This window comes from Watersipora subatra, chromosome 10 (assembly GCF_963576615.1).
Source record: "Watersipora subatra chromosome 10, tzWatSuba1.1, whole genome shotgun sequence".
NCBI classification, from domain to species: Eukaryota; Metazoa; Bryozoa; class Gymnolaemata; order Cheilostomatida; family Watersiporidae; genus Watersipora; species Watersipora subatra.
This window is the reverse complement of record NC_088717.1, coordinates 58,261,261-58,277,067: the sequence shown is the minus strand read 5'-3', so window position 1 is coordinate 58,277,067 and position 15,807 is coordinate 58,261,261. Positions and strand designations below refer to the sequence as shown.

The window sequence follows — 15,807 nt, the reverse complement described above, 5'->3', positions numbered from 1 at the left end:
GAAAGCCATAAGAGAAAATCAATTTATTAACATAAACTTTAAAATGTACAAAATGATAAAATATCTACCTTAACTTGAAAGACAAATAATATATGATCTACAGGGTGCTGGACAAGACGTACAAATATATTGTGTGCTATGTAAGACAATGATATTACTACACATAATTGCTTAGAGGTTAAAACTGCACATTGCATTCCAAGTAATACAGCCAAAGAGTAAGGGATAAAGTCGGCCAAATTTTTGATAAAATACAAAAAATATATAGTGTCTTAAGATTTATATACAAACTGTTCCGTAAAATAAATAATCATAACCAGGGCTGCATTTCATAGAACGTACCGCGGAGTGAATAACATAAGTCAAATTTGTACAGTTTATGATTTATCTACAAGAATGCAAGAAAACTGGTGAATGACAGGGACACCTAGAGCAGGTGGGACACCTAGGGCAGGTGGGATCATGACAATGACACCTAGTGCAGGTGGAATCATGCAGATGCAAGAGTGTTGATAATGCCTAAAGTGACTGATAAAAGATGCCGAGATGAAAATGAAAAAATGAAATTGTTAGAATATGATACCCATGGGTGACGCACTAAGGCTCAACCGAAAACAAGGTCATTTAGGTGAGAAAATAAAATCAGAGGAAATGTACATCAATACAAGTCAATGGTGTTTAATGAAACACTCCATTTGCTCTGTAGCCTAATAAGGTATAGATCGACACCATTGTGTAGGCTTATGATGATACCCTGAGTATTCCTTCATAGAGAATCGTCTCTTTTCTATCCGCATTTCTAAAACGACAGGATTGAAAGTAAAATTTATCTTGAAAAATCCCGGTTATTGATTTGCATGAAAACATGAAGCTTTTACGTGACTCACCCCCTAACACATTATATGGGAACAGCACTCGCGGCAGCAATATCACGCACACAGGGTTCAAGAGAACGAGGTAGAATAGCGATAGCCTTGTCGAGGTCCTCTGGTGTACAAAGACCCTTTTCGAGGTGAAAGGCCAGACCCATGCGCTTGAGCACTTCGATGTCATCATGGATCTCAAAAGTATTGTCAAAATTGAAGAGGTATTCGTATCTGTAAAGGAAATAAAAGTTGGCGATACCTGCTAAATGAATGAGACATGATTCAAGCAGTAAAGAGAGGTCAGTATTATAGACATGTAAAGCTTACTTGTCATTAGATATGCTGCAATCGATGACAGTCTTCTTATCAGTGTTGACTATGACAAAAGGCAGCTGAATGCTAGAATTCTGAGCAGGGGGGCCGGTTTCTAGCTCTCGATATCTGTTGCGTTGCACTAGGTTCTTATATGCTATTTGCTGTAGCACAAGTTCTTGAAGCTGTTGAGTCTTCTGCTCTATTCGCTCCTTTCTTCTCATCTTCTCCATCTACACATACACACTTGTACTTACTTCACCTTCGATGTAGGTACCGTAAAACCTGTATCTGAATGTCACCTTAATTTTAACGCCACCTCTATATAAATGCGACTATGGGAGAAGGGTTGAGAATTACATCGCCACCCTTTAATTGAATTCCACTTCTATTTGACCGCCACTATTTGTCATTCTTGATGTTTACGAACGCATAATAGCAAGTGATCAGTAGAAAAGTGTCCACTAAATCGTACTGATGACTCGATACTAAATCAATAACAATTATTTCGTTCATTGTTTCTGTTCATATCGAAGCCCATTTTCTAACTCCAAAGCTTTACTTTCCTGTTGTTAAAGCTTTGAAAGCAACATCATAGAAATAATTAATAGCAGTATCAGGCTAATAGTAGTTCCTCGTTTAACGCGGTCTAGATACTTAAATGTATGTTTAAAAAGTTTTAGAATTCCCTATGGAATCTGTACTACTACGTATTTTGAGGCTAAAAAATTGAGGCTATTTTAATTACATGCGGTTTATTTTTATTTGCCCGAAAAGTGGTTATTCTAAATGGCCTAGTGTAAAAGTTCTAATATGGGCTACAGCTGTACAGAAAAAGAGTTGATGTCAGAAGATGCTATAGAAGGTATTGAACAGCCAGAAGAATATGAAATGGTTTCAAATGAAAGCAACAATCAGATTGCAGTTGGCCGAGCAAACGGTGCTAATATTTTCATATCAAAAAATTAAATTTTTGTTTCTGAATATGTTATAAATCTCGTCTGTTAATCCGCTTGTTCTTGATTATATATTTATGGCATTTAATGGATTATTATTATACAACTTATAAATTTGCACATTTATGGCATATTATTTGATAGCATCATTGCGGTAATATGAACTCGGCTTACAATGAATCAACACTCGTAACTCCTCTTCTTTTGAACATAAAAACCAGTTTTGGTTGCAAACATATCAATGAGTACAATGAATTTTTATGCAACCTTGTTAAATCTATATATATATTTCTCAAAGTTCGTGTGTTCTTTGGAAATCTGGCTATAGATCTTAACATCTTGGAATAAATATTCCGTACCGAAGAGGACTCGATCTCGGACCAAGCCGTTCACCAGTCTGACGCCTTGACCACAAAACTACAAAAGTCCAATTGCTAGCCTGCCAATATAAGTCATTATATCAGAGCAAAACCTAACTGCTTTGCGTGTGACTCTTGTCATAGCATAACGTCACGAGAAGCTGTTCGCTCACATTATTAAACTGGCTAATAGCAAAACTCTCACAACTTCTAATTGTTTATAAGACATAAAACTTTTCTCATGATATGTAGTTTGAAAGTTAGAATGGCAAATGTTGTTATATGTTAAATACAAATCAATTTTCTGTCCAAATACTCTTCTATTACACGGGCAACGCCGGGTGGCACAGCTAGTATAATTATAAAATAAAAATATGCCTTTAAATTTAAAATGAAATAAAAACTTGAAAGTTCAACAAATTACAACACAGACTATAAGATCATCATAGATTAATTGCAAGCAATATATATCAACTAGTAGAGACATGTATCAGGTACTTTGTGCATATTAATTTAGAGATTTACAACAAGTTGGAGGTAAGTTAGCAAATTTCTTGCATTCAAAAAGGTTTAATGTCACTCTGCTCGAAAGAGAGTGAACAATATAGGCAACATTAGATTCATCCAAGAAAGGGTTAAATTTATCTTCTCAATATTATGAGGCAGTGTTTAAAAAAACAACGCCACACTTTATTTGAACATCACCTCTAATAAAGCGCTACTGTAAAGGAATGATTGAAAAATGGACCGCCTTAAAATTCAAATAAGGTTTTATGGTATATATTTTATTAATACAGTCAAAAGTCTAGTATTTCATCTAATCTCTATACAGTACGCCGACCTACCTACAAGAACAGACTTTACCTAATTCTTTTCTTCAAGTAAACACCCTTTTAATTCACACGAAAGAGCATGAGTTTGACCTGGCGATATTGTGCTGCAAAAGTTGTGATAAATTTATAAATACAACAACTTCTTACAATCTGATCTGACCAATAAAGTAAAGAGTCACTAAAGTATGCAATTTTAGCATTTTTTTGCAAAATTACATAAGGTTTTGTACATAGATTGCGGACAAAGCGCGAACTATCGTCAATCACTCTCTTGTCAAGACTTAAATTATGAGTTGTCTTCTTTCAATTGGTGAATGAGAGAACAGACAACTCCTAATATGGCAGAGCTGACCTTCGATGAACGCTATGCAGACTCATACATGTATTCTAATAAGCGTTCGGTTGCAGCGTTCAATGGACTGCAAGACACCGACTTTCTCACAACTACCAAACATGAACATGTCTGATGGCCTGATTACTCATATTCATAGAGAACGAGTGACGAGGTCCTTACTCTAACAGCTCCATTTAAATTCCTTGACAGACAGATTAACCGCTCATACCTCTGCTCGGTTGTCTTGCTGTGCACTTCGGCCCTCTGCGTATTATTAAATGTAATGTACACAGAGTGCCGTATTCATTCAAATATAGTTATCCAGACAAGAAGACAAAAAAAAGATAATAAGCCAACCTCTAGATTTTGGCACTCCTGAGCAGAGTTGGTGGGAAGACCAATCCACCTGATCTCTTTCTTCTCCTTGCTGATGATGTTCATGGCCATGAGGACGTTAAGTGCGTCATAAACCCTCCTCCTGATATTCTTTTGGTCATACTACAAACATTACATTTTTCAATGAGCTGCTCGTCACACAGATCTATATCTAATACTTACATGTACCTCTTCTGCTTGCCTCTTTGACTCAGCATATCTAAATGAATACCTACCTGCACCTGTTCTGACTGAGTATATCTGACATCAGTGAACTCGCTGACAAGCTCGTCAGCCACCTCGTTGTAGGTTGTTACCCCTTTCCTTTGCACCTTCTCACACACTTTCATAGAGAAATGCCTGAGACCTTTGCTTCCCTTTTCCCCTTTACGTGGCCTTTTGCTGAACAACAAAATGAAAACCATAAAAGTGACATCAACCCCATAATACACCAGTGACGAGGGAAATGAAATGAGCCCGCATAGAAATTAATTTTAAAAACATGTTCAAAAATATAAATATCAATCCGATGATATTGATACAGTCAAACCTCGTCGGAGTCCGGGTGTGACTGTATAGAATACATGAGCAAAATTGGTGGTTGAGCTGAAAATACGCGTATCACAATCCTTTGTTAATACAATTTTTGCCCGTGGATAAAATGTTTAGTTTATTAGCTATGTATTTGCTAGATTTCCATAATATTTCTTGATACTCTGTATTCATGAGAAGACAACTCTTGATGTCCAAACATTTTGCAAACTTATTTTTTGGTGAACAAATTTTTTTTAATAAATTATAGGAAATAAAGATGAGAGATAAATTACCTGTCGCCATAGTCCTGGGAATCGAGACCAAATAGTATTGGACTCGCCGAGTCTGCAGGTCTCTTTCTAGAGAACTCCTGTTTGAGGGACGCACTAGTCTGCGCACTGTATACAGTCATTCTGCTAGCTGACGGAGTTGGGCCAATAGATACTTCAAGCTGTAATCAGACACATGAATATTGAGGCTGACCATAAACACAGACATGCTAGAGAACATTTTGCTACTTTCCCCAAGTCTTAAATACCAACAAATAAGTTCCTCTAGCAGAGCAGAGCCACTCACGGACCCGATGACAGCTAACAGACATGAAACGGTGTCTATTTCTGGATATGACTGTCAACTCAAATAGCATGAAGTTACACTTGTTTATTGACAGACATAATTGATGAGTTTACCTGCGTAGACTTTGGTAAAAGAGTAGTTGTTAACTCAGAGCTTTTTGCTGGTGAAGTAACATAGACATAGCGAGTACCTACAATAAAGGGGTGTAATAAAGGGGTGCAATTTTTCCTTGAATCAACAATCAGCATTAGGCTAACAAGTTGAATAATTTTATCAAAGTTACTTGTTAAATAAAAAAAAATTTCCACTACACATTAAAAAATAAATAAGATCGGAATAAATAAGATTGAATGAGATTTCTAGTTTCATTGTTATGAGTTGTGTTTTCACTAAATATATTGATTATTAAGAAATGAGTAAATTTTAAATCAATCGAGCGGCATCAATAAACTTCATCCAAATAATCTCCTTTTGCAGCAATCACGGAACTTCGTGAGACTTACAGCAGGAAACTGAATAGCTTTAGTAATACTGTCAGCGGACAAGCCAATCGCAATATTAGTTTGAGATCATTTCTAATTGAAACTACCAAACCGAACTTATTTCCCTAAAAATTATCTCTTGAACTTTTAAAACTGTGTGTAAAATAAAAGTACACAAACTATTTTACGGAATGAAATGTTTCGGACTGATTTAACTCTGATAATTTTAGATAATTTGAAAGAGATAGACCAATTTGAGAGATAATGTTTTGAGCCCTGATGCCACGATATCCGCCATACATGGGTAATCAAAATTTTCTTCCGTATTCCTAAATGCTCACTCGTTCCTAAATGCTCACTCGTTCCTAAATGCTCACTCGTTCCTAAATGCTCACTCGTTCCTAAATGCTCACTCGTTCCTAAATGCTCACTCGTTCCTAAATGCTCACTCGTTCCTAAATGCTCACTCGTTCCTAAATGCTCACTCGTTCCTAAATGCTCACTCGTTCCTAAATGCTCACTCGTTCTAATGCGTGTAGTCATATATTATGCATTATTTTCAGTAGTTTTACAACAATAATTTTCAACATATAATGTACCTGAATAACAATTTCAAATGTTTGGTCACCACAAATTTAATGCTGAGCTCCACTTTCTAGAAAACTGGAAGGTGTTTTAGCTACATAAACCGTATAATTTTCAGCATCATAATATAGCTTAGATATATTGCGATTGTATGCAAAGCGTATATATATCATAGACATAGCAAGTCTAGAATCATGTGTAACATATGGCTACCATATACCGTTTATAAATATGTTATAGATACTTTTATTATAGACATAGTACAGTAGGCACTCCTATAAGACACCTAGTACAGTAGACACTCCTGTAGGACACCTAGTACAGTAGACACTCCTATAAGACACCTAGTACAGTAGACACTCCTATAAGACACCTAGTACAGTAGACACTCATATAAGACACCTAGTACAGTAGACACTCATGTAAGACACCTAGTACAGTAGACACTCCTATAAGATACCTAGTACAGTAGACACTCCTATAAGACACCTAGTACAGTAGACACTCATATAAGACACCTAGTACAGTAGACACTCCTATAAGACACCTAGTACAGTAGACACTCCTATAATGTAAACTCCACAAAACATAGATGATTTATATAAAATTTTTGCTTCATATCACATAAGAAATTCCGTATAACGTGAAGCATTGAGTCGGTGCAATTTCTCAAATTCAATTTGAATAACGAGTTATTAATAGAGTAGTAATAAAGAGAGATAGTGATGTACAAGGGTTTCTCTATTACATATGCTACTACCCTGACAGTCTAGTGTACTGTGAGAGATCGGCAGTCAGATAACGCACAGTGAATAAGTAGCTGCACAATTATTTAGAAATAACTAAAGGCAGTCGATTGATGCAGGTGTTAGAGTATCGGTCTACCAAGCTAAATGTCACGAGTTGGAGTCTCATTGAAAGCAATCTTTCACCAGAACTTTTAACACTGGCTTTGGACAGACAGACAGACATGCGAACAGACAAACACCTCCCTTATTATAGTAAAAATATCCTTTTGTATTGCTTGATACAATTTTCTTGGTTTTGCAGCATTGAAATATGAAACAGCATGAAAACATTGATCTAAACTGACATTGAACCAAATCTGGTACTTCACATTATTTTTAACAAAACAAGTCTAGGTCAACTTGTAACCCAATACTCACCAGCCTTGGAGACATGTCGGTCTGCAGACACCGAAGAGATGAGCTCACCATTGGTGTCAACCATTCCCGCCTAATGAAATGAAACAAAGTAGAGAATGTAGAGCCAACAGCGCACACATATGTGTGAATGTATATAGAATTGTTTAAGATGATATCAGATAATATCCGGGCAATGTGAATTCAACCACAGAGAAGAGCAACTGACTTCATACATGGACTCAATGTTCTAGACAAATATCTACATATCTACATAAATGTAATCTCATTGACAAATCTTCCTTTTGTTCACTAAAAACTAAAAGTATGGCAATAAGTTTTAAAGACGAACTTACATAAAATTTCAGTAGATTTTATCGAAAAGTATCGGTAATTTTCTATCATTTGTGATTGTTTTTGATGTTTGAGGTGATCTGACTGCCAGAATGTTTCAAGATTAAAATCGGCAAAACTTGATCGCAGTTAAATGCTCACAAACGAAATACGTGCAAAATGACATCACTAGTTGCTATAATTGCTATTGTGTTTTTGGTATCAGCTATTGTGTTCAAGTTACAGCATTACACGTCTCTATTCTGTCGGTCTCTTAGCAGCTATAGATGTCATCATTGCACTTTCAGTTGACCTAAGCGTTTTAACCGCGATCGAGTTTTGTTAATTTTAATCTATAAACATCCTGACAGTCAGATCACCTCAAAAAACAATAACAATAGCAAATGATATAAAAATAGCGATATTTTCTGATAAAGTCTACTACAATTTTGTGTAAGCTCATCTTGAGATAAAAACTAAAAGATAGATGCGTAAGATGCAGCACTGCGTAAGATGCAGCATTGCGTAAGATGCAGCACCTGTTTAGCAAGCGTTCCAAGGCCATCAGTGCCTCGTATGTATCTTTCAAAATCCTGTTTCAGGTCGACCTTTGTGGGTGTTGCGATGAGAGTCGGCTTCAAAGGGCTGCCTAAAAGTAAAATAGTGGATGTATAGGCGTTAAAATATTGAAATTGTTTACAGAATACACATTGCACCCTGGGAAGAAACATCATTAAGAAATAGTATGTGGTGATGCAATCCTTAGGTAGTGGTTGATTGCTGCAAGTCCTATCAGCGATTCTATAAGCAATTCCACCTGTCTCAGTCGATGAGATGCTGGCTCAAAGCCTTAGACAATTTATGCAGTTGGATACAACAAAAACTATGAGCTCATCACAAGCACATCTTTTATGAATAATTTTGCTGTGAACATAAAATATGACAAATTTGAAGCTCAAAGGATTTCTCTGACGGTCAGGTATAGCCATATGGTGAGCGAAGCCAATTAGCATTGAAACTGAATGACTATTGCTGGTTTGGTCTGTCTTACATCAGGATAAGTTTCTATGTTTGATTTTAATAACAATAATCCTGCAGTATTGAGTACCGGTGATTCCACCAACGAGAAATTACTTAGAGAACTTATGACCATGAAAGCTTGCAGCAATTTGTCCAAGATGAACTCATCGTACTACACACCACATCTTAAGGCATGTTATTAGTGAGATAGGACTAGTACCCAGAGCTCAATATTTCATCACTAACCTGTTTCATCTACCCAAAGGCTAGCAAGAGTTGTGGCTGAAGAGTTCATGGCTTTATTGTTCGACACATCGGATACTGCAGAGAAATATGAGGAGTGAAGGTACACAATTTTACCACATGATTTACAACAATGTAGAGGGAATTGAATGGTAACAAAACAAGGCGGAGTTGTCTTATCACGAACCTACAACAACACAGAATGTACAGTCCTCGATTATCGTTCATCCATTCGGTGCTCCTTAATGCCAGCCCTGTAAAAATATATTCTTTAGAGAACCAAACACTTGGAAACAGACATGTGGTCAGCTTTGTCTGCTTTAGTTCCCGCAGAAAACATTTAGACTGACAAGAATACTTCTGATGCAATTGAAAAAGTGTAGGAAATAAAGAGTGAAGAGATAAAAAGAAAACATTGATCTGATCAAATTAATCATCGCGAATAGGCTTTCCAACACCGTGGGAACTTTGAAACAATAATTGTTGAATGCTTATCCGAAGCAAGCCTCGTCCAATGGGTATGCTGTTCTATGACATTTAAAGAATCCTTCAGTGGTTCTATAATATGAATCTAAATGATACACGATGATCAATATAGACTAACACCATAAGTTTACAGGAATGGAACCACATCTGGTAACCATTTTGGTCAAAGCTAACAAGACCTTCATTTGAACTCGATATATCAATTGGTTATAAGTTCAACGGTTTGAAATTATTTTCCTAATTATTTTATTCTCTGTATTACTCTACTTTTATCTCCTCGTCTAATGTATACAAAAAGGTTCAGAGTTAAAGCCATGAGATTTGTTTGCGGTCGTGTGTGCTGTCACACACACACACGCGCACACGCATACAAAAAGGGTGCCTATAAAACATCGTGTTGAGCCTAAACTGTCAGGAATAATTACTTGAGAAACTAAACTGTTATCAGTAGCAGGTTTGTATAGAGCATTTAGTAGAGCGTGACTGACAGATTATTAGTAAACCCTTGAGATGAGTTAAAGTCATTTAGTAGAGCATGACTGACAGATTATTAGTAAACCCTTGAGATGAGTTAAAGTCATTTAGTAGAGCATGACTGACAGATTATTAGTAAACCCTTGAGATGAGTTAAAGTCATTTAGTAGAGCATGACTGACAGATTATTAGTAAACCCTTGAGATGAGTTAAAGTCATTTAGTAGAGCATGACTGACAGATTATTAGTAAACCCTTGAGATGAGTTAAAGTGAATCCAGAAGCTAGCCAACCCATCACTAATGTCTTACAGCTTCAGTCGGGATTTTCAGTGCAGATGAGTTGAGGGTTCGATCGATGGCTGCATAAATGTGAAAAGCCAACTGAGGACCTTTGATAATAAATTATCTTCATACCTATCATGTCGATCGAGGGAGGGATATATGTATTTGTTTTTGGCATATAACGAAAAACATCTATTTTGTAGATGATTTACTAATGACAATACAAAGCTATACATACATATGAATTTTGACAAAGAGCTGTCACATTGATCGCTTGATCCACTGACATATGTGTTATAATAAAAATCGTATAACTTTTGATACACATTTTAAACGTATCATAATTTATATGTCCTAATTATGGCATAAAGAATATATTTGTGAATCAATAACCGTTTATTAGAAACAAATTAACAATCCATGCGCAGATAAAGTAATACACAGCTCATTTTTGTCCAGCGATGACCAAATGGCTGAACTGCACAATGTAATCAGCTGGTGATGCGTTGATAACCTTGCTATAGTATCTATAGCTCATGCCTCACTTATCACTGCTTTGCATATGAGTGTGTGGCTAGCTATTAAGTGCCTGTGGTTCTTATTTTTATGTCAGCTTAGCAGTTAGCTTACTTGTGGTGCTCACTTAACAACATAACACTTGTTTGTGAAGACAAAAACAAGGTATTCAGATTAAGCATCTCAGGGCTGATCAGGCTCAATTTTTTCTAATCAATAGTAATATTTGCAGCCAATGATTGCCCATTCCATCAAGCAAACTGGACACATCATCTTTCTTTACCTACAGCCTATCATGGGTTTGTATGTAACCCAAGACTAATAGCTTTTTGACATAGCTAATCATATTGATCATAGCTAATCATATTGATCATAGCTAATCATATTGATTTCAAAGTTTCATTGCAAAAAGGACAATCCCTTAAAATGACGCTATATATATATTAGAGCTGCACAATGATCGCGTTAATTAAATGATTAACGCGATCAATACAAATGAACGATTAACTGAGTTGAGCCATATAATCTTCGAATAAAATGCAACCGAGGTGATGATCATGATGTGGTTTATTGCAATGTTTAATACATTGTGCATGATTTTGCCAGTCTTTACTCAGGCATGATTTAGGTTGTAAGATATGCTGCATAAATTGTAAAAGAAGTGAGTGTAGTTTTTCATTTGTTTTATTCCGAAAGAATTTTCATTAGTCGTGGAACTGCAATTACTCTTCTTTTTTAGCGAGAGCGCTCTCTATATAGGTATACATGTGTACATATATTTTTCCCGGACCGTATAATGGAACCGGGTAGGAAACCGTATAAGAATAAATTATTAATAGAGTCGCTAACACGTTGGCTTAATTACGGCCAAACTAACAAAGTGAAAAGACACATAATAAAGGCAAACCCAATATGTAAAAAAATACATAAGAGTAATTATATGCGAGTATATAAAACATCAAAAATAAATTCGTGGCTCGGTGTCTGCCACAATATAACATTAACATGGCAGGTTACCACCATTTAATTTACTAACGACTAAACATAATGACAAGCAACACTTTCTTACTAATTAAATACAACCACAATTATTTTGCACTCAACTATGAAAACACTAAATGAGTCACTAACGTAAAACTTGTTTATACAACGACAAAAGCACTCGACGATCTAGTTGAAGCAGCCGTGCGGTTCGTTGTTTGTACATGTTTCTAGGTAATAGCAACAAAAGTGGTTTGAGTATTATTTAATATTTTACAGTTTATTTTTTGTTTCTATTTAAAATAATTTTTAGGTAAAATATACGTGTATTTCAATAAAAAAATAAAATCACAATCCTATTTCAGCTTTAGAATAATAGTATTATAATATTGACACTTTATTGAAACAAGCGGACAAATGTCCTCCGTTCATACGTTGTTGGAAGCATAAACAAGAAAATGAAGTACAAAATATGCCAGAAAGAATTTGCCTCCCACCACAGCACATCATCATTAAGATATCATTTAACTAATTCTTATCATATTGCTCAGAATTGATCACCAGCTGTTGCAGACAATAACTACTACTGCTGACTACCACCACTACTGTCCCCGGTGAGCGGGCTATTCTCTAAACCTGGAAATATTGTATGTAGGAAGGGGGCATCTCTTCATTCGGTAAATGCGAATGAACGGTGCTGCCTCAACTTTTGGCTGGCTTAATTATAGACTTTTGTGGACTATTTTCATACTCATAATAATTAATACATTGTAACTTATGTACATTGTACATAACATGTACTCCTGTTAACAATTATTGTCTCAAATATAATTAATTTATATGTAGCTGTGTTATTTGTTTTCGAATATGCAGGTTTTTGCTAGATTAATTCTAAGATTAACTGGTTCAGACCAGTTATTAATCGCGATTAATTTTTTTAATCGTTGTGCAGCTCTAATATATATATATAACTAACTTTGTGAAGAAACATGATAGATTTCCTTAGCCAGTTTCCCTGAAACGAAGCTTGCATTTTCATAAATTCGCAAATTTGTTGAGCATCATAAATTAATATTAGTATAAGAACCTTTTCGTTCAACTATAAAACGTATAGCTAGAGACTAGGAACAATACTCAAGTTATATTTTGTATTTTAGCCGCTAAGTTTGCATTTCCCAGATAGCAGCCTAAATACTAACAACAACTTTAGTATTCTTTCTAGTCTCTAGCTATAAGTTTCATAATTGAGCTAAAAGGTTCTCAAACTAATATTAATTTATGAGGCCTTAAATGATTTGTGACACCTTACACTATTTGTGACCAAACTTGTTAATTGCTGTTTAAAACCTGACATCTAAAAGTCAACCATTGCATTGATTTTATGGTTCTAATGACATGTCATGCTCATTTGTATGAAAGTGAAACAAGGAAAATTGCTCCTTTATTAAACTTTTTATATTGGGAATACATATTTGTAACTCCAGTTGCTTAAAAGATCTGATAATCGATGATTTTTGTCAGAAACAACATATCAACATTCAAACAATGATAACAACAAAAGACAACTGGTATATTTGCCAATTTCCTTTACTTTGGTATAAATGAACAATGAGTTTCGATATTGCGATGTCATTTTCAAGATAAATATTGCAACATTCAACCACATACCATTCGTCTTTTGATTTGTCACGGCCATCTTTACTGTAAATGCAATGCGACAAAAACATTTATATTGATTATGAATTTATGTAGTTTCTTGCACATAATTTGATATTTTTACATTAGCGTTTTACACGGTTTCATATGGCTTCGTTTTTAAGCCATATGTAACTACCTCAAGCAATTATTGCTAAGTTTTCTATTGTGAAATTATTTATATGAAACACAATACATTCTTATAAGAAATATTGCTCCAACACTCAGCAGTTTCAACATACAAAGTGAATATTTCACTTTGCGATTCGACTCTAAAAGATTGGGCTTACCAAATTGAACAGCGGTCTTTGCCATTTTTTCCATCATATCTTTGCGAGATATATAGCATATAATATTCCACTCCATTTTGCTATTTGAACTTATCCTCAAGTGTAAAATTTGAAGTTAGGCTTCGGATAGTAAATACCACCATATAAGTCAATGGTAAATTTTATTTGCAGATATTTTTAGACAAATGTAAAAATAGGACTAGCAAATTGTTGATCAATTTGAAATAAAATTAAAAACTTCACCATTCATAAATCAATAGGCCATGTTTGGAAGCAAGTTTTGTGCCATGTTTAGAGTTTAATGCATTAAGAAATATGATAAAAGGTGAATTTATTCTAAGGTAAGATGAAGGGCAATAATTTTATGCAATAAAAATGAGGTACAAGATTTGAGCAAGTCAACCAAACAAAGGTTACATGTTGATATACACGTTTACCTCTTTATACAATCATTTTACTAAGAAGCACTTAAACAACTTCATATAATTCCAACTCCCAATGAGCGGTTGCTACAAACGTTTTACTATGGGGATGAGATAGTAATAATTCACTGACTCAAGTATGTAGAATACCGTACCTCTGTATTTCATCAACTTTGCCATACTGTGTTTTATTTAAAGTTTGTAATATAATGCTAAATAATGCTAAAAATTAACAAAACGATCAAAAACTTTTCAGCAGAAGTGCTATAATTTACAATTTTCAGGAAATTACTTTTATGCCAAAAATGTAAATTTATATGACGAATTTTTAATTTCCATATTAGTGGGAATCTGAAAAAAGGTATAATTATATGACTTCTCATTTAATCGCTTTAGCTTCCCAATAAGAACACAGAAATCGAGCTTTAAACCAGTAATGGCTAACATACTGGTAGGCCTACTAAGTCAATTTGCAATTCTTTTTGTTAAAGCTGGTGAAACCTCTTAATCATACTTCTGCATAACTGCCTGCACTTATTATAGAGTGAGTACAAATGCAGCGTTTATCTTTAGCATTCAACTTCATGAACATGCACAGAAGTGTATATGAACTTCAAGCATGCAGTAGATGGTACTTTCTAGATGTAGAGCTTTTACAATTAAATTCCTTTTGCAATACAAAAGGCAATGCCAATGATTTATCTTGGTAATAATATTGCTATTAGTACTTGTTGATAACAACATATAACTTTTAATATTGCACAAAAATCTTGAGAATTATGATGCGAATTAGCTCAATGTCATAGAACGTATACAGGATTTCAATTCAATCTGCAGGACATGATTGATGCAGATTTAGCGAGAAAGAGTGGTGAACAGTTTTACAACAACCTAAGACAACATGACAGCATCCACCGTTATGGCAAAATAGCACTATGATATTGTGAGAAAAATGCGGCTCGTAAGAATAATGCAGCTAAGTGTGCTTTACGATTTATAAGGTTGTGCGGGTACATCTAGATTTGAGGCTGATCTTTGCACAATCAGTTTACCTTGCCTTACGAACTTTATGTAGTGATCTTATCGATAAAATAACTCGCAAAATGATCATCCGAAAGATCCATAACAACAAATGATAAGTAAAATTTTGTTCGTTGTATCTACGACGTTACAATTACTCGCAAATAGCGTGATTTGCAAGGAATCTAACTAATATCATAATGCTACTGCCTCATTACTAGAGCTGATAAATGTGCCAATTCCTACGCATACGTAGTTAAGGAAGATAATTTGAGATAATGCAATGAAAAGTGGCATTATACCAAGTTCTTCCCATCCGCGGTCATTACTACATACGATATTTCATCAAAATAGTTTGTTGACACTGGTTTTATTGTGGACTATGATAAATTGAAAACTGCACCCTTCGTGAACATCAGTAGAGCGTACCTACAGCAAAAACGATTATAACATTATTTGCGGGTAACTTTCGATGTCCTCGAACTGTAATTTTGGATATCTTACTAAAGTCTGCAGCTGCTATAACCATGGATCCTGAATTTCGCTGTTACGAACAAAGACGCTCCTGTGGTACCTCGCTGAACGATCGTAAGCTGAACTTTGTCGCCAAATAGCTATTAACGTAGGATTTGTCTACTTTCGAACATCAAATCGCTCGCGTTAGGTTAATGCATCTACGAGTATGCTTAT

General features: G+C 35.1%; 1 protein-coding gene across 1 annotated transcript; it reads right to left on the bottom strand.

Annotated features, from left to right (window-relative positions):
- Positions 1 to 14: 14 nt before the first annotated feature.
- LOC137407337 (transcription factor Dp-2-like) lies at positions 15 to 15,515 on the bottom strand. Its single transcript, XM_068093959.1, has 12 exons — positions 15,420 to 15,515; positions 9,138 to 9,204; positions 8,954 to 9,028; positions 8,227 to 8,336; positions 7,379 to 7,448; positions 5,259 to 5,335; positions 4,863 to 5,020; positions 4,272 to 4,437; positions 4,018 to 4,158; positions 1,194 to 1,411; positions 888 to 1,097; positions 15 to 799 (listed from the first exon to the last, which is right to left on the bottom strand). Exons 3-11 carry the CDS (start codon positions 9,000 to 9,002, stop codon positions 899 to 901), a joined length of 1,188 nt encoding a protein of 395 aa, XP_067950060.1. The 5' UTR covers positions 9,003 to 9,028; positions 9,138 to 9,204; positions 15,420 to 15,515; the 3' UTR covers positions 15 to 799; positions 888 to 898.
- Positions 15,516 to 15,807: the final 292 nt, after the last annotated feature.